General features: G+C 45.8%; 2 protein-coding genes across 2 annotated transcripts in view; both read left to right on the forward strand.

The window, feature by feature from the left end:
• Positions 1 to 8,895: 8,895 nt before the first annotated feature.
• Positions 8,896 to 17,882, forward strand: LOC131215283 (uncharacterized). The gene is made up of 3 exons (XM_058209672.1): positions 8,896 to 8,913; positions 9,031 to 9,108; positions 14,886 to 17,882. The coding sequence occupies exons 1-3, from the start codon at positions 8,896 to 8,898 to the stop codon at positions 17,880 to 17,882; spliced, it is 3,093 nt and encodes a 1,030-aa protein (XP_058065655.1).
• A 5,818-nt stretch (positions 17,883 to 23,700) lies between these two features.
• The window catches only part of LOC131216193 (LIM homeobox transcription factor 1-alpha-like), a 106,758-nt gene continuing 102,858 nt past the window's right edge, over positions 23,701 to 27,600 (forward strand). Inside the window, exon 1 of the mRNA XM_058210612.1 lies at positions 23,701 to 23,734. The gene's annotated coding sequence lies outside the window, so the exon portion shown is untranslated. The remainder of the gene's footprint in view (positions 23,735 to 27,600) is intronic.

Here is a 27,600-nt window from a genome sequence, read left to right on the forward strand (position 1 = left end):
ATAAGTTGACTTTTGTTTGTTCTAGTCGCCCATCGAACTGGTGTCACTTTCCACCATCAGCCGACCGCCGCCCGGGCCCCGTCCCAGAACCGGGTGGTGTAATTAATTTTCACACACCGCTCAAGGCTTCCGGAGCGAGCGATTGTGTTTACTTTAATTAGTTTCAACATATTATGCACAGCATATTATGCTGTGTGTGCGCGGGGGCGGGTGTATGTAAACAGCACTCGGCATGATAAATTAAACAAGCACCACCAATTCGACGGTGCCGACTCCGGATCGGGTGCGCTGGCCGAAAGAAACGAAGCGAACGGCCGAGTCGGAGCAAACGTCACAGCCTCGGAGCGACGACCGTCGGAATGCTTAGTTTTGTCGGAATGCCTTTTTCTGCACGTTGCCCTCCGATGCGATCGATCCAATGGCAAAAGCTTGTGTTTCTTGAGCGGCCACGACGACTAACACGTGTTTATGCAAAGTTATAGAGGCAACGAGAGGTTCGAAAGTCACTTCTATTTCTGTTGATATTTTTCGATCATCTTTGCCTTCGACTCGCAAGGCTTTCTATCTTGGCATATTGATTCGTCTTACTTTATCCTGATAGTTCCGGGGTTGTTCATATAGGACTATATTTTACAACTATTGTTGAATTACGATTTCTTGAAGTATGGATAAAAAGAATCAATCATTGACTGATACTACGGTCAACAGCCACTGATTGAGAACGAACTGGCAGAAGCGTTTGTACAGCAAGCCTAGATTAACTCCTAAATACTCCGGAATTAGGATGCGGCGACTCTGGAATGGAGATCCCAGCGATCATCTACTTCAAGTTTAGCCAGATCCTGGCCTGTGCTGATGAAACAGACATTATAGAGCGACGGCTGTCCGATGTAGCTCAAGCTTGGATAGGGCTTGAGGAAGCTGCGGACAATATCTGACTGTCCGCTCTGACTGACGGGTGACGTGTTTCAGGTTCGAAGTTCGTCCGAAAGTTCAAAGTTGTCCCAACTATTTAGAAGAATGAACAGGTGGACGAAGTCTTATGGTTTTGTGGAATATGGATCAATAGAAAGACAACTATTAACGCATTAGAGATAGAGAAGCATTCTCCAGCTACCATTTAATAGCCATGCAAAATACATCACGGTCTTGCCGTTATTTGCTTCCGAACTGCATGTTCCACCGTCTGATGGTAGCAAGTTTTCAAGCTTTTCAAGTTTAAAAAAAATCTGACTAAATTGGTTTGAATACGTTGTTTAGCAAACAGCAAATAGCAAACAGGTGACGCAAACAAATTGCGAAATGGACATTTACAGCATTGAACTCAAAACTACTTTGTTAAAGGTGAATTTATTCCTTACATTCAGCAGTTTCACTCCTAAGCCCCAGGCCAGACTGGGAGCGTTTGGTCCAGCAGTAATTATCCCTTTATATATCTTCACGCAAGAAAAGGCCCTTTACACATGTCAGAATTTTGCTAAGTTCTATAAAAATATCCACATTCATTGAATCATATTAACAACTTGTATATGACCACATTTGTTTGTCGCGCTTAGGATCGCCTCACGCACCGCTCTTTGAAGCCCACAGTAATTAGTGCAACGGGCTAGGAGGAACTTTTGAGAACCATGCCCATTACCGTACCGTAGCGTACTGTGGTGTCCCAGCTCCGGCTGACTTCCGCGAAGGACCATTCCTCAATGCTTAAGCTTCACTTACCGTGCAGCTCCAAATTTGTTTCATTCGTTCGTTGAAGAATGTAATTAAAATAATCTATTTATTTATGTAATTTACTCGAACAATCCATCTTAGAATTTAATTAAGTTCTGTGTATATTTTGCCTCCTTTCCGGCGGTGGGCGAACGGCGCAGAAGGCTTTCCACGGCCACGCCGCACGTCGCTACACTCGAACACGTTCAATATTATCCTTATTCGCCCTTCGCCGGTTCGCTTTCTGTGACTGGTTGGCGCTGGGCGTGCTCATTTGGTGCTCGGTTTTGTGGCCCGACGGCCAGGATGAAGCTGCAGGATGTGCCGGGGGTCGAGGCTGGATGGTGCAGCAACACGGATTGCAACGATCCCTCGCTCGTCTGCCATCGGTTGCCCGCTGTAAGATTGTTTATGGTAAACAAATGTCATTGCCAGTGTAAATGAGTGTAAGAATTTGTAGCCCGAGCCGCACGATGCCATTATGGCCGCCGTTTTGGCTGCCGCGCGCTGAGCGTTGGAAGAAGGTCAGTTTTAGGGAACCGGTGGCTTCGTGATCGTAAGTTATGGCTGTCGAAGGAACAGTCAAAGCGAACGTTAGAAAGTTAATGTTCGAGTGTTAAAATTATGATTTCAAAGCAGCGATTATGTTTTGAGATTTTTCATGAAAGCTTAGATCGATATAAAATTGATTTCAATTGTATTTTGTCTTTTTTTTCTTTGTTTACAAGCCATTTAGTATCGACGTGTTACAATATTTTTTTACGATTGAAAAAATCAAATATCGTGCGGCGATTGAATTTTCATTTTTGGGAGGTATAAAAGCAAAGGTAATTTATGAACGAATGTTGAAAGTGTATAAGAACTTTTCGTCTTCAATTGGTACAGTAAAAAATGGGTTGCTGAATGTAAACATGGTCGAATAAGCCTTAAATACGATCCGCGTCAAGGACGTCCAAAAACAGGTTTAGTTGAAAATGCAAAAAAACAATGCAAACAAAACAAACAAAATTGAAAAAAACAGAAAAAGGTTCTGTACATAAAAGTGTTAATTAACAGCATTGGCAACAACAGAGTGTCCATTAGTGAGAAAATCAGTAAAGTTTCTCCCAATGCATCAACTGATCGTCGTTGTTTGTTCACATCACGCTTACGTCGTTGGTTTCGAAACGAGCTGACCGCTCCGGTTCCATCAGCTTCTAGCCTCATCCACCTCGGCCAATCGTGGGCGATTAGGCGATGATGCGAACGTCCGGCCCCTTTGCCTTCAAGAACATCAATATTTAAATGTAATTAATGTTCCTCAATATTAATTCTCAGGAAAGATAAGCCTCTTTGGAGGCACCGGATTAACTGTATTGATGTGTGTATTGATTGACTGAATATTTCGATTCACGCTGTGTGTCGTTAACCATTCTATTATAATAATTATTATTTTTACTATTATTATTGTGGTGATCTTGGGTGTAATAGGTTTGGCATTTCTATTTTTATCTTCCTGAAACTATTGTCCATTATTTAAAATTAATAGATATCTCGCACAGCACAGAGAAGGTCCAAAATTACTAATACGGTCTGCGATCAAACACCGACCAACTTCATTACCGCTCATTCAGCTGTCGGTCGTACTGAATCTCTAGAACGTCACATGTCCATATTTCATCTCCATCTCGAAGGAAGGAGGCCTCGTAAAACATCGGCCCACAAAGGCCCGTGGCTCGCAGGGCGGCGATAATTTATGTTCAAAGAATGGCCGCCTGTAAGAGACTGACTTTCTCGCTGCGAACTCTGGGTTCAGGGGACAGGGGAGTCCAGTTGATTTCTCGACCGACAATCCGACCGAAGCGAACGAGTTAATGTGTACACGGGGCCACCGCCCGAATGGGCGCCCCACCCGATTCGACCCACTCACCCAAAAAGGCTCCCGAGGCCGGAAGAGCTGCTCTCGAGGTTCTCGAGTTTCGAGAAGAAGAATGCTTCGAATGCCTTCCGTCGGCCGAGAAGCGGCACTTTCTTGAGGCCCATACGAAGGTGGCTATATGTTATACCGGATATTAGAAAACAATAAGCCGCCTCCGACGGAAGGACACGTCCCCAAAGACGTCGGGCGGCACATACGCCGTGCCGGCCGGGGCGAGCGAATGTCTAATCCTTTTGTAATATCGGTGAAAATATTCATTAAATTTTAATCAGAATGTGCCGTCGGAAGGAAATGACTTTTCGCCTTTCGCCTCACCGAGAATTGGCAGCATGGAAATTGATTGCGGAACTCTCTCTCTCTCTCTATCTCGTGCCGTGGCGCGCCAGTGATGCATGTCACGAGCCCTGAGATCTGGAGATCTGGAACTGAACGTCGAATGCAACACACCATACTGCCGTGTACTTGGCCGAGCTGGGGCGCGGCGTGGAAAAATTAACCTTTCCTGTAAGCTGAGCAGCGGTGTTCGGGCAGTGACTATCCTTCATTTGTCCCAATTCAATCGACTACAGCCCTCAAGACACTACAACTAACTTTGTGAAATTGATTGGGCCAACAATGGGGTGACGATGTTTGTGAAAGTAATTAAATGGTGGTTCCATTTTAAATGTGTTGAACGTCTAGCTTATAATGTAAAAAAACAATACAGATCGTTCAAAGGTGGAAATCATTTAATAGAGGTAATTTGAGACCATTCTTCTGTATGAAAAATTTAAAGCACTATCGTAAAAGCAAATATCGAATTTCTGCTACAAATCGAATGCCTTGTGAATTTAGAAAAGGATATAAAGTGATCAGGGAGCTTTACACATTCCGTTTGTAGGAATTTTGAAGCAAGTAGTTATTACCTTCCGAAGTATCCAACCCATGAACTATTATTTAAACGTTTGATAGAAAACTTATTAGTCTATGTCTTCATCCAACCTTAAATCGATATTATCTACTTGGTTAAATACATGATCAATCGCAATATCGTGATTAATGTGTTCCTCGATGATTAAAAATTCTTTTACTTTATCCGGAAAACTAAGTTTATCGTTTTTTCGCTGCCTATAACCCAATGACATAGATCTAATTTTAGGGTCACTGCTATGTATTGCCCGAATGAAACCTTTAGACAATTTCCTTTACTCGATGTAAAGTAATTCCGAATTCCCTAAGCAAATTCCCCAACACATTCACTGCATGATAATGGCCTTCTTTACGCGCCATTTTTCTAGCAAGTTCTACAATTTCTTTTAAGCTGTACTTGCCCTCTAACAAATTTTCGAGTTCCACTAATCTGCGTCGCTTTTGACGCTGACCAAGGTCGTCAAAGGACTTCCGTGGTCTACCAGGGCTCGGATCTACATTTTCGATATTTTCACTCTCAGAACTATCACCGTACACTTTGATGAAATCACTTATGTTCAAATCACTGTTCAACCACGCTTTCCACCTACGTTCAAACTCTTTTCTATTTTGTAAAGATTTAAGGAATCTTAATTTTGCTTTGAATAAAATTGATTTGATACGAACAGTAAGCGCTTGTTCATTTAGTTTAATTCCGCTTGCTTTTTCTTGTATAAAATTGATTGCAATCTTAACGTTATCTTTCCCTGAACGAGAAAACCCGAACAGATCGACGATTTCTTTAATCTTGATCACAACCATGTTAACTATCCCGTAAAAGAATTGGAACTGCTTTTGAGAAAAAGAAATCGTTGTATATATACGAAATCGTTCACTATACCGACTACCTTGAATTGCATATACCCTAAGGGAAATACATGTCAAATTACCCATATTCCATATCGACAGACACGAGAGGTACAAACATGTTTTAAATACCTTCGATTGAGCACCGCTATGCTATGCTAACGTCTATTCAGTATCAGGTAAATACTTATGACCCGAATAGTCACATTCGATTGTTCGAATAAAGGATAAATATAGTACCTCTACGATAGAAAAATAGGATGGACTACGCTTTGACAAAAAAGACATGACAGAAAACGGTCCACAGGTAGTGCACAAGTTTAAAAGGGCGATATGTTTCGTATAGCCATTTGTACCTAGTTTACAAGAGACCAGGCGTTTCTGGTACCTGGAAGTGTTTTCTTAAAAAGGCCGGAGCGGTCAAACTAAGTACAACTAAGTGGTGAAACTTGCTGGAAATCATTTAAAATTACCTAAACTTTAATTTCCATGCCTAGTTTAAGGGATGCAAAAGGATGCATGGTTTTGCTGCACTACCAATGTTGCTTAACTGTATTATTTTCGTAATGTTCTATACCAATTCTCGGAAAAAATAAACAACAAATACGAACTATGAATATTTGATATTTTTATATCAAAGAAGGATGTAATAACCTTTCCAATGATATATAATATAAGTACCTTGTCGTTCGAAATCCGTTCAAATGAGATTTTTAACGTAGTCAATAAAAGTTGGCTAAAAAGAGCATTTTTCATCACTTTTTTGACTTTGACGCATCATTTCTCGGAATCTACGCAACTTAGAAGGCTAAAAATTCGGATTGGTCTTAGTTAACTTATCTATTTTAAGAAAATATTACTGAAATCTGAAACTTTGAAATCGATTTATGACCGCCTTTTCCCCATAGTGCGGTGTAGTTAAACAAATTAGAGTTCGTAATCATTTTTAACGCTCGGTGTTTGGCTACCGATCGACTTGTACAGACACATTTGTCAGAAATAAACCCAGAAAATCATTGAGAACGGTCCATAAGTTAATATACGTTTGCTTGAAAGGTTTGAATTGCATAGTTTGTACTTTATACTGTACGACCACCAAAACTTTTTTTAAAACCTAATATTAGGATTTTTTGGAGTTAGGACGAAACCTAATGAATAGGATTAAGCAATACGGCACAGTCCGTTCTTCAAGAATAAAAAAAACCTAATGTTATAAGAACTCACAAACATTATATTCCAATGCAATTAAACAAATTCCATCAAATGGCGAATGGTTATAGATAATGAGTGATAATAAATGAAAGATGCAAACTGTTAGTAACTTATTTGTGCAAAAGTTATAGATGATACAAACTTTGACGAAAGAATTAGAATTCGAAATTCAAATGGAACAGCGCCAGCAATAAGACACAATTTAAACTAATGATCTTTTCGAAATGGTTTCGATGGAAATCATGACTTTTAATAGGATAGTATAGGGTTACAAAACCCAATTTCACAAACCAGTAACATTTGTCCTTCAGTTTTCAATTTCGCTCGGTTTAAGTCACTTCGTCATAATTGAAAACATAATTATGGTACTCTAAATTAAATTTATAATGTTTTGAACCTGTGTTCTCGTTGCCCATTCGAACATTACTCTTGCCCATTTGGCCCTGCGACAAGCTACTGTCAACATTTTGAAGCATTTGATCAAAGATTCTCTATCAAAGATCTCACGCCCCAAAGGTACATCACCGTCGACGCCGGGCTTACGGGACGACTGTGTGGCGGTTGCGAATGACCCACTGTCCGGACCCCGACCACAAAGCGCGAAACCGGAAACGAAACGGCACTCGAAAGGATAATACTCCATTTTCATCTCCGGCGCGCTCTGCGACACGTCGCCATTTTGGCCGCCCGATGATTTGCCCCGGACGCGGGCCACCTTTCGGCGTCTTTTCGCGGGCCCCATCCTGGCTTCTTTCGGTACTCCAGAAGCGCTCCCTCTCTGTGTATTTTACCACCGGAATCGTCCTTTTCGTCTGCTTCTTATGCCTTTTCCGTTCCCCCATGCTCCGGGGGTTCTTTTTGTGAACGGCGAAAGTCATCCGGATGCTGCACATCAGGCGTGTGCTCGTTGTGCGTGGTGCGAGTGTCGCGTGCGGCCGCAATCGGTGTCCCACGGCTTTCCCTGTGTGTGCCGGTGGCCGCTTCTGTACGTGTGCTGGTCGTGCTCGTCGCTCGCTCATCTGTTGCTGTTCGCGCCGCTGCAGCAGCCGAGCGTTGCGTTGGCGTGCCTCTCGTGGTAGTCTATTATTTCGCTTTTCAACGGTGATTTTATCACGTGGTTTATGCAAATTAGGTATAGTATCTGCACTTGTAACGGGTATCAGCGCACACCGTAGCAGCCGTTCGTGGCGGTGCGAAACTGGAGCCACAGGTTGTGGCCGCGATGGAGATGCCTTTTTTGTTGGTCGTGAGGAAGGTTGTCTGCGACCGACTGCGCTTCCGCTATTGACGGAAATTATTTGAAGACATTCCCATGCTGTTGAACTACAATTTTCCGCTTATGATCGAGTTTACTGAATTTACTTTTCTTTTATCTGTAGTCTAAGCGTGGAACGTTTTCAAACAATCTTGCCCTTTACATTAAGTTAAGTACATTTTTCTGCTGGTTTTCTTATTTGTAAACACTCGTTTTGCTGTCTAATACATCGATTTTTTCAATGTTCAAGTTATAGTTTTCTACCTTAACGATCAAGTTTGATGCATGTTTAATCAAAAGTGATTATTCTAGTGCACTTTTATATTAGTTCGTCGTTTAATTTTCGTTCATTTTTAATTGAAAGTTGTTCTTTTTGTGCTTTTTCTTTTCGTATTACGTTTTTTATAATGTTGGTTTTGCATCATCCTTCTTTCTTATCTCGCTCGAAATTTTCTATCATAATCATATTGTGTAAGTTTATTTTTGAATATTTTATCTTCGCTAAGCATTCCTGTTAAAGATTTCCGCTTTCTACGCCTTTGTCTACAAGACATGTAGTGCATATAAGGCAAGCTTACCTGTTTCACTTGAAAAAAGCACAACATCGGTGGACAATCAGCGGTGTTCCAGAAACACGGTAACAATGTTCGAGCATAATAATTTGAGCAAATTTTTATCACACCCCAGCGCAGACCGTCGGGCACTTCAGAGCCCGGGCCCCTGAACCCATAAGTAGTCTGTTATGTGTTATTATTACTACGGTTGATAGTGCTCGAGACGGGTAAGTTAGTGAAGAGGCTGCTAGCAGAGCCGAACCGAGCCGAGGGAACCGTTTTTCACACCCCGCAAGGTGCACGGAACCGTACGGAAGCCATTACGTACGGTCACTTTGGCCAACGAATGCCACTCGAGAGGTCCCATTGGAACTCGCTCCTTTAAGTGTTGAATCTCGCTCGTTCCTCGCTTTTTATGGCCGCTTTTACCGTCAATGAGCGGTTTAGTTTGGACTGCAGTTTAGCCACAGATCGGGAAATGTTTAATTACGATGCATTACGGGCCGTGGGTATGTGTGTTTGTTGGCAGAACTCAAATCCACTGTTGGGTTGCACTGAAATTCTCTCGGCACTTTTTAAGCATAATATTTATTATTTTGTGAGTCAGCCTTTTTACCGTGACGCAGGTTACGGCAGGACATAGGAGAAAAAAGTGTCCCAGCAGTTTGAAGCATCTTGTATTCAATGTCTATTTCGAAGACATTGTTTGAGTTTGATTGGTTAAAAGAGTAAATACGCCTAAAAGTTTGCAAAAGGCGAATTTAAATTAATTTGCAAAATATCAATTTCAGAACGGGGCCGCTCCGGAACGGTTTCCTTTGCCACCTAATATGGAAAAGAAAGATAATGCACGCCTGACCGTGCCGGAGTGCAAGCCGTTTCCGTTTTAAAATGGTTTAGAACTCTCGGTGAAACTTTATAAATTAATTATAACGAATAGCTCCCGGACAGCCGGCTTTTAATGTGCTTAGCAAATATGTTTTGCTGGTCTTTGTTGAAGGTATGCTCAAATACTGCACTTGGGGTTGGTCTATCTGTGTCAAAGGTTTCACAGGCCCGCATGAAGTAAGCAAAGAGGTAATAATATTTTTAGCATAAACTTCTCTGAATTAATTCTTATAACAATCATCATAAAGGTATCTGTGCAGTAATTGTTGGTCTGTCGAGTAGGAGTATTTCCCAGCCAAGGCTGGAAACACCGTTATCAGCAATATGCGGGTTCGATTCTCGTCAACCCGTCAACAAGTGAGGGCTATTTTGATAGTGCCAAAGGTTGATGGCACAGTCACAGGCTTTTCAGGCGATCTAGAATCTGTTCGGCATCCAACACACAGCCTCGCCTGCACACACCACTTGCAGGAATTTTCTTTAACACAAGTTATTTTGACTCGGCTCCAAAATCAACAACATCTTGGGCAACAACTTTCTTGGGCGCTATCGCGCCGTCTCCGCTCCACGAACCGGCCACAAGTCCGATTCCGAAACAATGTTTGATAAATTTTAAATTGCATTATAACCTCATTCGGTAAGGCCCCGGGTGGGCCTTGCGTGAGCTGAAGTCTCGTAGATCGGCCGCAGGCCAAGAGGGCTTCCCTTTCCATCGTTTGCTCGACCATTTGATCAACACGATAACGACTTGTTTCAATTTCGGTGCAGTTACGTCCGTCCGTACGCAGGACCCGGACCTAGCGTACGGACCTGGAACTATCATTAGATTTGCTTGGGCGCATGACCCCAGCTTCGAGTGGAGCTGGAGTGGAACTCCAGGGCGCTGGCCAGGGCGTTTGCCCCCCAGGAGTTTACCCGTTTTTGTTAGTTTATGCATTAATTATGAAGAAATTTCTCACTAAATATTTAACTGCGGCACCGGACCCAGAACCGGACCACTTGGAACGGCTTTTCGAGAAAGTCCAACTCCTTAAGACGGGCGGGCCGGGTTCTTGTTGAGTCGACACTCTTCCTCGGGGCAGGCGATTGGAATGGCACATTCATTATGCTACGCTAGACCCACACAAACACACTGAAAGTTCACGCCCATTCGCTCATTATGCTACTGTTTGCCTACGGCGGGAGGGCGGACCAGCGTCTTATGAGGTGTTTTATGGTCGCCCGAACCTGCCACGTATGCTGTTTGGCCGCTGCGGACACACACTGGAATTGGCTGGAACTCTACCAGCTTCTGCTGACGTTAAATTGATTTCTAAGACACAGTTCTTTCAAACCCCATTCTTAAATAATTAATTTGGGTAGAGGCAAGATAGTTCCCTTTCGAAATTCGCATAAAATCGTCACTTTTGAGCTACATTAATGTGTAATATACACATTCACAGAAGTATCGGTAGTGCTTTGTTCTAGCTCAAAATACATAAGACCATGTTGAATATTTCTTCAGTCATCAAAAACAAATTTAGTTTTATTGAGCTGCTCATTCGTTCATTTAACAAGCAAAGGCAATAAAACCCATCTTAACTGCACATCCTAAGAAAACACTTCAAAATGTGCCATTTCAGCATCAACGGTGGCGGCCACCAAACCCGGGCCCTTGAAGCCGCTTCGTGTCGAAGCAACTGTTTGCGCATTATAAATTAACCTCATGCGCCTTCCTTGGTCCGGTTTATGTGTCCGGTCCGTGACACCGGCGCTTCGTGGGACAGTTTCTTAAAAGCCAAGTCAGCCAACCTACCCGGTTGGCTCTAGGTGGTCACCTCGAATCTTCACACCATCGCCCGTAACCCGGCCCGTCTCGATTGGTCAGCTCGATGCTGCAGTAATGGTCCTGCTCCCGCCCGAACGCCATGAGCCGTGTGTTTGTGTTCATAAATAAATTATCAAAAATCCTAAAAATGCATTAAGAACCCCGACTCGGTCGGTTTTATGCTGGACTGGGCCATGCCATAGGGTGCAGATGCGCCGACTGCGAAATCCGACTCGGGGTCCGGTCCGGTGGCCCTTTGCACGGCTTGGAAGTGCCGCGGCTGCCAGTTTTCTTCCGGCAATCACACAAAACGACGAGAATTCGGGGATTGAAAATCGTGTGTCTTTCGGCTGACTAAGGCCAGCCGGGGATGGGGACCCACTGTCCGCAGCATCGTCCATTGCGGTGTCTGGGTTCTGTGTTTCTTCGAGTAAAGCAGCATAATATATGAGCGGTGTTTTGTAAGAAAATGAAATTGCAGATGCTATAAATATTGTAGCGACCCTTTTGCAGAGGCGACATAGGCTGCACCTCGGTGGGACCATAAAGTGGCGATCGACACGTCCACCCAAAACCGCAGCTCTTACCCGGCGCGCAATCAATCGCCGGACGTTCGGGCCAGCTTCCGCTTCCGTTCAATCGCGAAACAATCCAGTCCAAAGAAATTGGGTCCAATCTTTGAAAAATAATGTTTGAAAACACTAACGAATTATTCGTGGATGTTTCTGTTATTTACATTTTGGGTTTTCTATGGATATGTTTCGCTTCTAATGTATGATGAATGATGCTATATTTGCAAAGGTTTTCTGGTTGATACTAATATTGTTGGATAATTTAGACTTGACTTGCCTTGCTTGATTGTTGCCCTCTTATTGTATATTAACAAGGTTTTACATTATGATTATTTTATTACACATTGAAATGAAGTAATGTTAAATATACAATGAAAGCCAAACGAAGCAAAGAATAACCAGACCAAAATTTTAAAAGGAAAAAAATGTTGAACATGTATTCACAACTAAACAGAGCAAATAAAGAGGGCAACAATAAAGTCAAGTCTAAATTAGCTAAGAAATGAACAAGAAATATAACATTCGTTCATTTATCGTTCGAACGTAAATCGAGTCACCTAGACGACTCCGCCTCCGGTTGCGCAATATTCTGGCCACAACCAGCGTCCGGGCAGTTTCGTAAGATTCGCCCCGACAAAGCCGTGGATTACCCGGAGACAATCGCATCTTCAGATGTGGGTTTGTGTTGTTCCAATCAATTTCCTGTTATCAAACTAATAAAATCAATTATAGTGATCGCTTAAGAATGGGTGGACGTCCGACCACCGCACCGCAGTTCGGGCCGTCTCCGTCTCCTGGCGAAAATGACACACTGCACTGCACAGTAAAACAAGGAGCTCCGTGAGCCGGAACTGGCAGCGAAAGGGCGAACGGCGGATGGCTGTCCGGGCCCTGGATGTTTAGCCCGGGCTCCTCGGGGAGCCATTGAGGACTGCTGAGACTAAGCCCATAAAACATTTAATAATCTATCATCATGCGATTCAATAAGCACCTCCGGGTCGCCCGGTTGCCGGAATGCCTAAACAATTGAACGTGGGGAAGCGTCTTGAGACGTTGGACAGGGCGACGAGTGCTGGTGGCCCCTCTCGGGGCTTGCGTCAGTCTGAGGTCGGTTTTGTTTTAAGCCATCCAGTGGGGGGGCCAGTTAATAGAATTTAACCACGCACTCATTTAGGAATGGCCTCCTCCGAGTTTTCCGGGCTTATTTTTCAAGGCTCTCGTTGTCATCGTTGAACTGCATAACGATTGTGGTATGTGATAAACCTCCCGATAAGTATGGTAAAATCTCCACAATCTTTAAGAAGACTATGTTAGAAGATTGCTCACATTGGTCAATAATTCTTTTAAAAATACATTTTACACGTTGATGTTATCGAATCTTTGGTAAAGTGGCTGGTTAAAGTTATACTTGCATTAAAGTAATTATCTACGTCAGAGATATTGGAACCCATTATAATCACGAAAAAAGCCGCAGTGCTGTATTCTCTACATCTGTGGCCCTTTCTTATTCCGGAAACTGAAAGAGGCCATGAAAGGGCGAGACTACGATACGATTTAAGATATATAGACGGCATCGCCGATGAGCCAAAACTTGTCCAAGCAAAAAGGCTGTCAAAAATTGACTGACTACTCCAAATGGCCGACGTTGCCACCATAAGTGAATGGCATCGCAAAAATAATCAAAAATAATCGAGAATCAAACATACGGATCCCGCGGAAATTTAAATGTATTACTACTTTTTGAACAGCCCTCGTATAGTAGAAGAAGATGCAAAACTTCATCGTAAATTGCTCCCCCATATGCATTAGTGGAGGCGCCTGGTCTATGAAATCGTCATACAAAACATATTGCCTTTGTGAATATGCCTTATGCCTTTTCTATTATTTTGGTAAACTAAGTAAAATGTCTACCTTGTATTCGATCAACCGAATGCACGGTTTGCATCTAATAGGTATTTACCTATTTCAGAATAAACGTTTGTGTAGAATTGCATTGCATTGCCTTTGCATTTTTTATGACGTTTCGATGTGCAGTATGGCTGTCTAAAATATCGAAAACCGTTATTTATGATACTTGAATGCGTTTTATTATACATAAAACTTAAAAAAAAAACCACGCAAAGTAAACAGAAACAAGTTGAAAAAGTGTGATTCTTCCTTAGAAATCAAACTTAGCAATTAAAACTATGCCCGTTTTGAACCATGCCGCTGGCGTTTTCGCCATTTTAGGAGAAAAACATTAAAATATGGTCCCTTACTTCTTCATTTGCATGCATCTCTGATCGCAAAACTGTCCGAGAACGCTTTATATCACAACCCCTTATCTTTTCAACGCCGTTTAGTGTAAACCGATTATAATCTGAGCCGAACTCTGTCGTCGTCTGTTATCTTTTACGCGAATTAGGGCGCTACTCAGTCTATTTGCTGACGATATGTAGGTTGATTTGTTGGCGATCCACGAAGCGGTTCACTTTGTTCAGGTTTCAGGCACCGGTTGCCGAGCAACGCTTGTAGGTGTTGGCTGTTAGTTCCGAACAGCTCGAAGTGGTCAATCAGCTGGCCAACACGCTGGAGCGTTCTGGTCACCCGAGGATGGCGATGTTCTAATCAGGAAATAATTGAGCTGCCCTGCGATGTGATACGATGTCCGCCAAAGTTTCGCTCGGCTGTGTTCGTCCGCTTATCGACATCTTATCAGCAAAATTTAGCGCTGGCCACGACTACGACGACGAGGTCCAGAATTGAAGATAACGGTGGTCAAACATTGATTTGTGCCCACGGAACCGGTCTCAGTGTAGGTTTCCCATCAGCTGGGGTCACATCTCAGGCGTCGTTGTTTTCAAGAACGCTTTCAAGTTAAGAGCTTCCACTAACTAAAGTTAGAACCTTATAACAGTAACTTTAAAATAGTGAGTAACAAAACAGTACTCCCAAGTACTGCTAGAACATTCTGAAGTCGCTGAAACCCGTTTCGATAGGTTTCAGGTGATAAGGTGATGATATAACCAACGAAAACCCCTCTATTGTTCTTCTACGAACCGCACTCCGGGCGGTTCGAGACCTGGCGCATTGATGGTCAAACGAACGCTGGCCCACCACCACCGACCACATGAAGCGCTGATCGGCACGCCCAGCAATGGAGCTACTAGCTCGGGTAAGTAGGTCTCGGGTCCTCGATTCCACGACACTCCACGATAGCGCTATCTGTTTGCAGAGATCATACAAAAAAAATCCAGGATCCGGCACGGAGGGCTACCTGAACCAGTTGCGCCTGTCGACGCTCTACTTCTCGCGGCTGGCCGCGACGGGCAAGCGGTTCGAGATCGGGGTTGAGGTGGCCACGGCCGGCAAGTTCGATGACATCGTGATGTATCTGGTCGACGAGCGGCAGTACTGCCTGGTGCAGGCCAAGCACAAACAGGACGAATCGAAGCGAATCACGCTGGACGACCTACTGAAGACGACCACCGAGTACAGTTTGCCCAAGTACTTCGATTCGTTCCTGGGCCTCAAGCAGGAAGCCTACTGCCGTGAGGACCAGCTACGGTACATCGTCATCTACACGAACCTCAACGTGGACGAGCACGTGATGAAGGTGCTCGAACGGGTCCACCAATCGCCGATCGGCGATACGTTCCTTGACACGCTCAACGTGCGGTGCAATGGGAAGAAGCCAACCCTGTATCGGTTCAACATCGACAACAGTCAGTTCACCGAGAGCCTGATCGACCGGATATCACCGATCTGCGAGGTAGCACGCAAGCTGGCCGAGCAGCTGGTTCAGCGGAAGAAGATCTCGATCAACCCGAACGGAGTGTTCCACGAGTTCCACGCGCTACTGGCGCGGGACGTGTTCGACCTTGACCGCCAGCTGTTCCAGGAGAACTTCCTGGCCGGCGACCTGACCGGGGTGTCGGAGTGTGTGCTCAAGTTTCGGCACCTGCTCGAGCGGACCCTCCGAGCGATGCTGAAGCTGGAGCCGGACTTCTCGATTACCGACCTGAATGCGATGATTGGTGCTGGCAAGCTGAAGCTACTGTTTGAACCGGGATTCCTCTGCAAACCGGCCACCAGCAGCCGTGGACCGACCAAGGAGTGGGCAGACTATCGCGTCCAGCGGACCGAGGTGGTGGAGTTCTTCCAGCATCTCATCCTGGCCGCCGACCAGCCCAACTTCATCGAGCTCGAAGCGATCACCAAGGTGGAGGTGTTCGGACTGCGCGATTACGTCGACGAGTGTATGCAGGTGGTGTTCGATCAGGTCGACCGCTGGATACGGGACGGCGAGGGCGTGTTTCTGGGTGCCACCGACTGGCAGCGGATCTGTGACGAGTCGCGGGCCCGCATCACCGGCAAGAAGTGGCTGCTCAAGTCGGAGGAGTACCAGAAGACGAACCCGGCCACGGGATATCTCTTCGAGCGGAACTCGTTGCTCGGTCCGGTGCAGGAGTTCCTCGGATCGACCCAACACGATACGCTACTGCTGGTGGCCGCCTACAAGGCGGAAGTTAGTGCCGCCCGGATACTCCAGGTACTCGGCACGCTCGGGGTCCAGTTCGTGGTGTTCGATGCGCACTGCTTTCGCGACATCGAAGACCTGGAGAGCTGCATTCCGTTCGTGCGCCATCTATCGGACCGGTTGATCGTGGTCGTGTTTGGCGAGCAGTGTTGCCAGTCGGTGACGAAAAACGTGCGGTACAAGTTCAAGGGTCTGACGAAGGCCAAAACCGTCTACATAATAGCGGCGAGTGGACAGGACTGGCTGGAGGAGATCAAGCTGCTCTACCGGGATGTGTTCGAGCTGGCGGACATGGCGGCCCAGTCAAGGCGACAGCTGCTGGAGAAGAAGATCACGCTCCAGACGCGCGAGGTTCGGCTTGTGGATGTGATGTCGGAGGACGATGCGCTCCAACTGATCGACATGGAGATCATCTCGCAGCTGCTGACCAACCAGCTCGACCCGGTGGCGTACAGCTTCAAGTATCAGCGGGCGCTCCAGGGACATTACTTCGCGCGGACCCTGCGCTCGGATCACTCGTCGATGGACGAGGCCGAGTTCGATCGGCTGGTACCGTGCAACCGGGTGGTGATCCTGTCCGATGGTCCCGGGATGGGGAAGACCACCTTCCTGGAGCGGTTCATCGATCGCCTGTCGAGCGCGCTGCCTGACCACGTGATCTGCTTGATGCACCTCAAGTTCTACACCGAGACGATCGAAGAGATCACACAGCTGAACGCCGACACGCTGAGCGTGGAGGACGCCATCCGGCACGTCACGAAATGCTTCTTCGCCGAGAGCACCCGCTTCGGGCAGGTGCTGTTTCGCAACGCGATCCTCAACACCGGCAAGCTGATCGTGCTGGTCGACGGGTACGATAGCGTCATCTGGCGCTACAAGAAGTCGGTGGTGCGCGCCTGCCAGCTATTCCTGCGGGCCCCGTTCCAGATCCGCAACCTACTGCTGGCGACGCGACCCCACGAGCTGGACTACCTCCGAGGTGCACTCCCTTCGGCGAAGATCGTCTCGCTTCGCCCGTTCGGGGAGCGCCAGTGCGTGGAGTTCCTGAGCCAGCGGTGGCAATGCGAGGATCACTCAGAAGCGTACCGCTTACTACGCCACCTGGCCGCCACGTACGGTGACTGGGTCGCTGGTAGCCCGTTCCAGCTGAAGCTTCTGGCGGACCTCCATCAGCAGCGGCCGGACACGTTCCGGTGCTTCGGCGGACTCCTGGAGCTGTACCTCGAGCGCCAGTTCTACGCGTCGAATCAGCGTGCCATCCAGATCATGGGCATCGGACAGCAGCGGATGGCTGCGGAAACGCTGAAACGGGCTGCGCACGACAGTCACCGGGAGCTCTCCGCCGCACTTACATTCTCCCCCGGGCGACCAGTTAACATGGCCCCGTTCACGTACCTGCTCGACATCGGGATGATCGTCTTCGAGGACGGCCGGGTTCGGTTCGAGCACCGAGTCGTCCAGGAGTACTTCGCGGCCGAAGCGCTGATGGTGGGCCGATTCGAGGACGAGCAGCTCCGGGCGGTGTTGGCCAACCCGGAGAATCGCTTCCTGCACCGCTTCCTGGAGTATCATCTGGCAAAGGAGAAAAATGCACCGTACCGGGATCGCTTCCGGCGCTACCTACACCTCGAAGGACCGGCCTGGCCCGGGCTCCAGCTCATCACAGCCTCCGCCGCCGACGATGGCCGTTAATCAAATCAACGACAAATGAGTACATAAATTTGTGCTCCCACCCTCCCCCGTTCGCCCACTCCGGCTGCCAACTCCCAGGGTCCTTGTGGCGTCCTTGTCATCAATTGTCTGTCGGGGTGCGGGGAGGGGCTACCCGGGGAGGGGCGAGATGTGGGATCGATAAATACTACAAAGAAACTTTCATGTCCGGCTTAATTGCGACATCAATCATTTGCGAGAAGGAATTTTCTAATTACATCGCTCTACGTGTCCCAGCAATTAGTGCGGCACGGGGAGCGCCAAAGGAGATCCCTAAACGTTTGTATTGCCCGGTCCGGTGGCCCCAGAGGAGCAGGAGGCTGCAGATGATGCAGTTATCGGTAGCCGAGTCGGCTCGTCGTCGTTGTGCTGTCGTCTCGGAGTGGAGAGATGCAGTTGTTGTGTGCCTGCCCACCATTAACGAGAGGCGGTCGGACCGGCACGGACAGCGACAGGGGCAGGTTAAGGCGCACGCGGTTCGATAAATTATGTCCATCGCCCTCGTGCCGAGAGCTGCAAGATTCATGGGAATCGTGCGGCGGCGGGATGTGCACATTTTTAGTGCCATCGAATCGAGGGACCCACCAAGTGCTGTGTCGGCGCAACGGCGCAGCGTCACTAATTGTTGAGGGCACAGGGCACGCGCGAGCAGTGAAGTGAATTACGTTTATGTTTGTTTTCGCAAAGTAAAATCCCGGTGTGTTCCCTTCGGCAAACCAAGCAGCAAAGCAATAGCCGGAACATTGTGATATTCGAAATGATAGATTTACAAAATGTGAACGAGAGCAAGTAGAACCACCTGTTATGATGGAGGTTTCAATTAGGGAGTGCTGAAAGACGAGTAGTAGCAGTCGAGGATGCTGTGAAGTCCCATGGCTTGAACTTGAAACGAAGCAAAATGGCCGTTTGGTGACGAACGACTGATTTCTACCACAGCTCCTTGAGATGGGGAAAGCTATGGTTTCTTTTGCATTTGTTTTACAGCCTATGGCCTTTACTTTGGCGAATTGTGAGTGGCATTTTATGATTGGATAGTGTAATGAATAAGAATGATAATGTATTTTTATTAATGTAAGCTCTTCATCAACATTGTTGGTATAGAGTTTAAAGTAATATCTTCCAGAAAATAACATAATAATACCTGACCAATTTTTAAAAATTAGAGATTTTTTTAATTATAAAATTAAAGAAAATAGCTAGTAGAAAATAAATCGACAGCAAATAAACAGCAAATAGACAGTAAATCGACAGTTTGATATCGACAGCATCGACCAATCCCCCAGAAATGTTTAGCATTGGCTCACGCAATAGATTTCTCAACCATTATGATTATGATTCATTATGCATTATGATTTTAACTAGTTCCAGCTATTCTTCCAACATTCCATTTAATGTCTTTTAACTGCCATACTATTTTTAACTCTCATATCATTCAATGTCTTGTTGAAATCCTCATTAAAACCTCATGAAAACCTCATTAAAATTATTCATTAAATAATTTTAATTTCACCTTGTGACTTTAAAACCAGTCCGAATCTTTCCGGCCAATAAGTTGCATGTGGAAGGCAATATTTGTGGCAAATTCTTTACCACACCGTTGCCGGAATCGTCAACCGGTTCTTGATGTTACACTACAAACGGCAGACAATCTTGAATTGTGTCTGTTTCACGTCTTATCCTTTGTTAAATTAGATGGCAAAAAGAACTTGAGGAAAAAACCTTTACTGACACTTCTTTTATCCAAAAAGTCCCAAAACACGATGGCCACTAAAATATTAGAGTAATTGAAACGGAAAGTGATTTTTTTAAATAACTTTGAAAACGGACCGAACTTTTCGGTAACCTCAAATCTTTCGATCATCAGGTTGCACCTCTGTTGGAAATGTCCTGTCTCTGAATCATTTCCTTCACTTCTCTCTGCGGTGCCAAAATTAGCAAACGGTTCACCAGTGCTGTGGAGTGTGGTGCAAAAAAAATGGGGCCACAATCCCTCCCACTAAACATTCTTTCGCCAATCCATCTAAACAATTTCAACAAAATTTGAATATGCTTCTAATCTTTCAATTACATCTCGTCGCCCCGGTGCACGTGCGTGCGTGTTCGGGCCGTGCCTGCTTCCTGCCCAGTTTTGCCAGCTCCTGGCGCGTATGTAAATGCATATTCCCCGTAAGTTGTGCGAGGACCCGACACCGTTTGCTGCATTGTTCTTCCCGGAGTGAATCCGATAGCGAACCGCCGGCTGGAAGAAATGGCTATTCCCGTATGAAAGAAAAATTAATTAAAAACTCCAGATACCATCTTCCGGCATTGTTCACGCACCGTTCTGCCGTTCGGCCGACGGAGCGGGGTATAAATACCCCGCAGGAATTCACAATGAATGACACAATGTCAAACGCTCGCTGGCGGTGGCCGCCGTTTTCCATTTTCTTCACGGCATCACGGTAACAGGGCCCCGCCGTTTGGTTCCGGTTCCGCATGTTGACGGGTCGAACCGAAAGCCGTTATGAAAAGAAAGAGCATAAAAAGTCGCACTCGATTCGAATGGGATTCTTTTAGCCACGAGCGCATAGAGCGCATCGTGGTATTATGAGCCTGAGAAGTGTACAATTTTGTAGAAGCTATCAATTGCTTCCATATCGGTAAAAACACAAACTGGAATGCAGTTTGTTTCCAGTACACACTACTGAATGGGTTTACACAGAACAATAATACAACTGTGCTCTTGCTCTTGTCCAACGGCTTCGTTACTTCGACCCGAAAGCAGTTTGCAAATCGTTACAGGGATCTACTTTTAAATAGTAGTACACTGTTTTCTTTCATTTAAGGACCAACTGGATAAACAATTACGATCGCCAAGAGATGTAAGGCTCTTTTACACCATGATTGTGCCGGTGTCCATCGATTGTGCCTTCGTCGCTGTAGATCAAGTAGAATGGTAAATCAGCTACACGATGGGTGAACCGCAGCCGGGAAGCAGATCTCATCGAAAACTCTGGAATGTGGGACGTAAAATTTCGATTTGTGTCAGAATCAACATATTCAATTCAATATGTAATTTAGCTTGTTTCAGTGGTCCCAAGAAAGTCATCAATTCGAACTGGGACAGTGCATATCAACTTGCTTCAATTTTCTTAAGCCGATTCTTAATATGGATCTGTCCGTTCTAATAATAATAAATAATAATAATAATGTCTCAAAACGCTGTCTCTTTGAGCAATGCGCTGCTGCTCTACACCTTCACCTGTTTAAAGGACATTCGTTAAGTTTGTTATTCCAACGGAGAGATTCGTTCTACTAACTTTTACAGCAACGAAAACTGGCCAAAAACCAAACCACAGGGACCGGTGTGCGCACTGATATGCGTTTAGCAGCAATCAAACGACACTGCGCCGACGATGATGCTCTGTGGCCCATCTGGCAGGCCGTTATCGGCTCCGTACGGGGCGAGTGATAAAATAGGTAAATTGAGTACCGGCGGCACTTACCCATAGAGCATCGGCAAAAGCGCAAATCCCGTGTGTAAGGTTTACATTTGCAGAGCAACACTAAGTGCTACTTAGTTAAACAATCGCTACAGCAGGCGGAATTGTTACCGCTGCGTCGGCTGCGTCCGGCTGCGGAACGCCGTTTGGTGTACTTCGACGGAAGCACGACAGCAGCAAGGTCCGATGAACTACTTACCAGCTACCGAAAGCAATGTCCTGGCGGTGTCCATTAACGAGACTACCCGTATGAAACATTTATTTCACTCCGTACCCGTTGCTGTCGGACGGACGTATGGACGAGCTGACGATCGACGGTGAGGGTCGCTGCGTTATATTTTTAATCACCGGCACGCTGAACGAATCAATCTTTTCCGAAACTGTTTCACATTAACTACGGAACGGTAAGAAGAGCCGTCATGCATCGGCCGCCGCCGAGTGCCGGGCATGCCGCATACGGGTGCCATCAAACAAAAACGCAGCCTCAAAAGCCTCAGCTCAACTCCTGGTTTGGACATCGGTTTGGATGCAAATTTCGTGAGCCAAATCAACCGCAGACACCGAAGTTAGTGTTGTCGAAATTTTCGTTAGCATACCGGACCTGTACACTTACGTCCATACTTGCGGCACAGTGGTTCGTGGATCGGCAAAATCCTTCTAGAGCTAAATATTCAAATAAACATAATCAAACACTTATTTATGTAACGAACGTATGATCGAACGAATCTCAATCGCTAAGATTTTCACCTCATAATAAGGCGTTTCGGGGTACTAAATCTTACAAATGACTTTTGACTCTATTTGACTCTAAGAAATACCCCTAAATCTATACAATACGTGTAGCAAATGTTTGCACATTTCGTATGTTCTCCTATAGATTTGTTCACTTCCTCTGTTGTCCTTTTTATCATAAAACTGCGGCGATAAATTTGTATTTTTCCGATGCAAATGTACGCTTACGGTCAAACAGTTGTGCAACACTGTAGAAGGCACCTAATTTTCACAAACTCCCACCGCCGGTCCGTTTGGTCTCACCATAAGTTCGCCGTCCGTGGTTTGCAAAGAAACTGAAAAGAAAGGCGGATGCTGAAGAATCTTGGTGCGGAAACCCGTGCCCGAGGTACCCTTTGCCGGCTGGACGTGTGGGTTTTAGAGTGTGAATACCCGAATTATTTCAACGGGAGAGATGTGTGTTAGGGGCGGCATAATGAGGGGAACTTTGAAACTAAATTCTTTGACAGGACGATGCAATTTCTAAGCACTCATGCCCGAGCACAAACCGGCGACGCAAGGCTCACCGACCGAGGGCTTCACTCACGTCCGTGGACCACGCAGCAGCAGCCATTGGCCGGACGGCTGCGTAGTTAGGTGGTCACGTTCTTCACCCGCCCGGCCTAGGCTGACCTGTCGAAAGCAATTAGGATTTGCTGGCCAAAGTTTGCACTCATTTGATTATCGTGTGCCCGGTGGCCGCTGCAGACGTTGATGGCGCTTCCCATTCGATTGTACCACAGCCCGTGTGAGCGAGCATGAAAGTGAGAGAAAGAGAGGGACCGGGGGGAGGAAGAAGTTTCCCCGAAAATCTTCTCAATGCAGCTGTCACGAGTTCTGTACTTTACCGGTCTGTTTAACAAGGCTGACAGGAACATGAACATTGTTTCCACCAGTAAACGGCTGCGGGTTTTTTAAGAGCCCTAGTAATGGGCTGCCGGGGGTGCTCTGGTTCAAAGGTGTTCGGAAGCGGCCAGAATGAGGTTTAGATGGTTTAGTCTGCTCTTATATGAGTCAAATACTTCGTGTGTCCACTATTTTTCTTTCACCATCATTACGTGTACATTTGAGAAATGAAATCCTACGCCTATTTATGCAGCAGATCTGTTCTTTTTGCATGTCTAAGAATGTTCCCAAGTACGCTGCTGGATAATTTTAAATTTTACCATTTTCTTTTCCCTTTTTCTGTACTTTCGGTTCATTTGTTTATTTGTACTAGTTTCGTTTTCGATTTATGTTTCAGTTTCTTTTCTGTTTCTTCACCGTTCCAAGCTTCTTTTTTTTCTTAGAAGAACGGCCCGTTCCAAGCTTCATTACGACTAAACATTTACTACTGTCGGTAAAAATTTATCGGAAATTTGCTTATAACTCAAAAACTCTTTATGTATTTGTCTATTTATATAAACTTGTGCCAACGTTTTTTCCACTTTTAAAAACGTACCGCAAAATCATGACATGCCGGTATAGACTTCAATGCTTTCTCCTTTTCGGTTTCTGTCTCTTCTATAGATTCAAAATGATGTCCACGGCGCGAATTCTTGAGTTTAGTGAATAGCCGGAAGTCACATGGGGCTAAGTCAGGTGAGTACGGAACGATGTCGGTCCAGCTTTCGTCGAAACGATCTCAAAATGATCTCGAAAATGTGATAAAAACATCACGTTTTTAGCATCAATCAACATTTCACCTTTCTGAGGTCCAAATGACCACGCAGAACCGATCCTTCAGATATTCTAACAACGGGTTGTCATTCAGCGATTTTCGAGCACCAATTCTTTGATTTCATTTACGTGTAGATCAGTGTGTGTTGATGGTTGTCCTGTCCATACCTCATTTTCAATGCTTTCCCGACCTTCTTTGAACATTTTGTGCCACTTGGCCCTAGTGTTATTCCTTCTTTTTTGAATCAAATAAATTTTGTAACAAATATTACGAAAAGGGGATCCATGACTTAAAATCGTCCAAACGCAAAACAAAAGTCACTCAATTATAAGCAAACATTAAAACAAGAACCAGCTCCAATGCTGGCAATTACGATTTCGAATCGAATTGGTCAAGATCTTGGCGCAATAAAGGGAATGAAATTGTGCCAAATTGAATCGAATTCCGCTGCGACGAGAACTCGGTACCGATTAGAACCGGGTCGAGTCGGCATCCTTCTAAGCAGTTGCCATCGTCCGAAAAACACGGACCACACACGCAAGACGATGCCAGTGCTCGGCGGTGGCATCGGCTATAAGAATTGTGTCACACGTAATATCATTTTCACCTCCCCAAAGGGGTTTATCATTTTGGGACGTTCGTTCCGGTATAGAAAAACCAGAATGAAAAACGAAATCTACATCCGGCTCAGTCCGGCGGCGAAGCGAGAAATCATCCAAATGGAACCGTAACCGCAGACCACACGGCGCGGGCCCTCTGATCCCGAAAACTGTAACCGGTGCCAATACGTGTTGGGCTAGGGGGTGGCACGGTTAGGGAGCAGGGCAAATTCCATCAGAAAAATTAAATCAATTTAAGAAATTAAAAAGAAAGAAAGCTTCCCAGAGCCAAAAGCTCGAACCCCTCGGAGATGCCAGAAGTCATCCGGTTTCCAAACCGGCACCCTCGCTACCCTTTCTCTCTTTCTCTCTCTCTATCTGTCTGTGTTTTATTCGATCCATGTGACTTTCCGTCTCTCTCTCTCTATCTCTTTTCCCATTTCTTTTCTTGCTCTTAATCCTTGGTCAGGCCCCACACGTGGTCCCCGGAACGGATTAACGGTGGGTAAGGGGGGCCACGATGGGCGCCAGGGTGGTTCCGATTTGGATTTGCTTGTCCGAACCTGGCACACGGATCCAGTCCCGGTCCGGTGGCGGGAAAGCAAATTCAATCTTCTCCCCATTTTTAAAATGATTACAAATGCATTCTCCGATAGTTGCCGGCTCCGGAACCGGACAAGTATAAATCCAATATCGTATGTCCTCCCAGACGACGCCGCCGACCGACTCGTCCGAACGCCGATCTCACAAAACCTCCCCTGCCACGCCAAACCGTGTGTATGTGTGTGGCGGGCCTTAAGGGTTTAAGGTGCAATCTTTGGTGTTGCATCGGGCTGTAAGAAAGCGGCTCGCCGCGTGCATCCGAAATCGGAAACCCGACCCCCGACGGCAGTCGGGTTTTTTGCCGGAGGTGGTCCATCGCATAGTTTCTTGTTTTCCGTGTCCGGACTTCCGGTTCCGGTTCCGCAAACCACAAGCTCGTAAAGCGGGACCAGTGGTAGAGATCAATCCCGGCGGAGGAGCAAAGAAATAGCAACACCATCGACGTACGACATCGGGGATCTTTTTCGGTGCACGTTTGTAACTCGGGCTCAGGACTCCGGACTCTCCTGTCTGGGAGTTGTACTTTGTTTCCCTACTCGAATCTTCTTCAAAGTCATCGCTTTAAGTGGTGGCGAAATAATGAAAAGCCATTTGCCGTTCGTGGTACGTTCTTTATGCAATGCAATATGCAGTATACATAGACTGATGGACGAAGGCGAAAAATACATTTCTTATAAATTCCACCAGCACTACATATGCAGAATACAGTGAAAATAAGATCAACTTATTATAGTTTTCATAGATAATATTTAACAAATATTAGCAATTGATACGTTTGATCAAAAATATACCGAATGTCCCATTCGTGCAGTTTCACGCATTTTCGAGCAGTTTTAAGAACTTCAGCGGGAGAACAGGGTTTTTGGAGAAAGACATTGATCAACGATTTAGTTGACTGGTGTAGGTCACCTTGCAGCAGTTATTTATTAATTGCAAAGTTCAGCTGTCCCGATGGCTGAATCTGATTGATCCAAACGTATAAAATAAGGGATTACAGTCATATTATAAATCAATGCAACATGCAAAAAATTGCAAGTTTCTTATTTTCCTCTTTGCATTTTAAGTTTTACGGAGGTTTCTTTATTTTCTTTTGGCTTAGTAGTAACAATAGTAGTACTTTGCTGAAATCATTCAGCCGTTATTTTATTCAATCAGTTTATTCAATTCAATTCCTTAATGGTCAGATCTCATTTTGCTTCTAGAAAAAGATGTGAATTCCTTGATCACAGTGTTTTCTTCACAGAGGTGGCTTCCGTTTTTTAAGGAACCTGAGGGTACTTAAAATTTAATACCTCAAAACCAAGAACAATCAAGTCCTACCATCCAAAAAGATATGGCCAATTCAACGGGCTTTGGAAATAAATTTTTTTCTTTGCGTCACTTTGTCCAACTTCGTTAGATTTCCGTTTTCATTCCTATGCCAAACATTAATTTTACAGTCCCGTGACACAGCTTAATCTTACGAATGCAGCCCGAAGCGATGAGTACGAAACCATCCCCAACTTGACCATGGTTATATCCGATCCGAGCGGGGCTTCGATTGCTTCTCCAGGATCGCTTCAGAACCACACCTTAATCAAATCAAATAAATAATGCATAACAGTGCCGAAGTCGCCCGATGGTTCACACGGCGAATCGCTGACTGTCTGAGTCGGCGGAATGGCGCTGCAAATCGAAAGCAATATCGAAATGCATCGCAAAAGAACTAAATCAGCTCCGGTAAGCGATTCGACCGCTACGAGCTTTCCATTTTAATACGATTTTTCCTTCACGAGCTAAAGGTTGTCCAGCTTGATCTATCGGAGACTCGCGCTGAAACTAGAGCCCACGTTATGGGCTAGGAATGATAATTTGTAAAGAAACAAGTGCACTGCAGAGTGCCGGGAACTGATAATGAACGCAACGGGAATAAAACATTCACCGGCTGCCAATCGCTCTGGCTCTGCCTCTAGCCCATCTAATGGCCGTTGCTTGTAAGAGATCACGTTGTTTAGTGAGCCGGATGTGCCTTCTCGGGCCAAAAACGCTGCACTGCGCTCGCTGCGCCGGTCTACGGAGCCGCGCGAAAAGCTTTCACAGATTCTCCATAAATCAATGTTATGCTTAGAAAGCCCGGACCCCGGGTCCGGGGCTCCTTTTGTTCACCGCGCCGCAATCCCATAATATGCTTCATGTTTTCACAGGGAACATCTTCCCCAAAACAGCTCCACTGCACAGCGCTGGGCCACCACCGTTCGATAGGCGTCGGGGCTGCTCAGGCCCCGTTTCCGGCGCACATTTCGTCAAGTGCCGTCCACGGACCGCTCCGTGCAGTGCAGCGCGCGCGCGGTGCAGTGTAATGCATCACTGACGCGCCGCATGGAGACTTTAAACTTTGAGATACCCCACGTTAAATACCCCACGGGTACATACATCACTTAGTGCGACATGTTTTCACGTTGCCTCGGTGGTGGGAAGTAAAACGGGAAGAATCAGCCGAGTCGAGTAAGGGCCGGGGTAAGGGCTTTCGACGGTCGCCTTGGTCGACGACGCCGGTTTCAACCGTTTTCCCAATAGTTTTTCCCGAAATGGCAATTCTATGCACC

This window comes from Anopheles bellator, chromosome 1 (genome assembly GCF_943735745.2).
Source record: "Anopheles bellator chromosome 1, idAnoBellAS_SP24_06.2, whole genome shotgun sequence".
Lineage (NCBI taxonomy): Eukaryota > Metazoa > Arthropoda > Insecta > Diptera > Culicidae > Anopheles > Anopheles bellator.

Excerpts from the sequence above, each read along its gene's own strand:
- LOC131215283 (XM_058209672.1), top strand. Across the intron at positions 9,109-14,885 it reads ATGTCTATTTCGAAGACATT|AGATCATACAAAAAAAATCC; the intron begins GTTTGAGTTTGA and ends ATCTGTTTGCAG.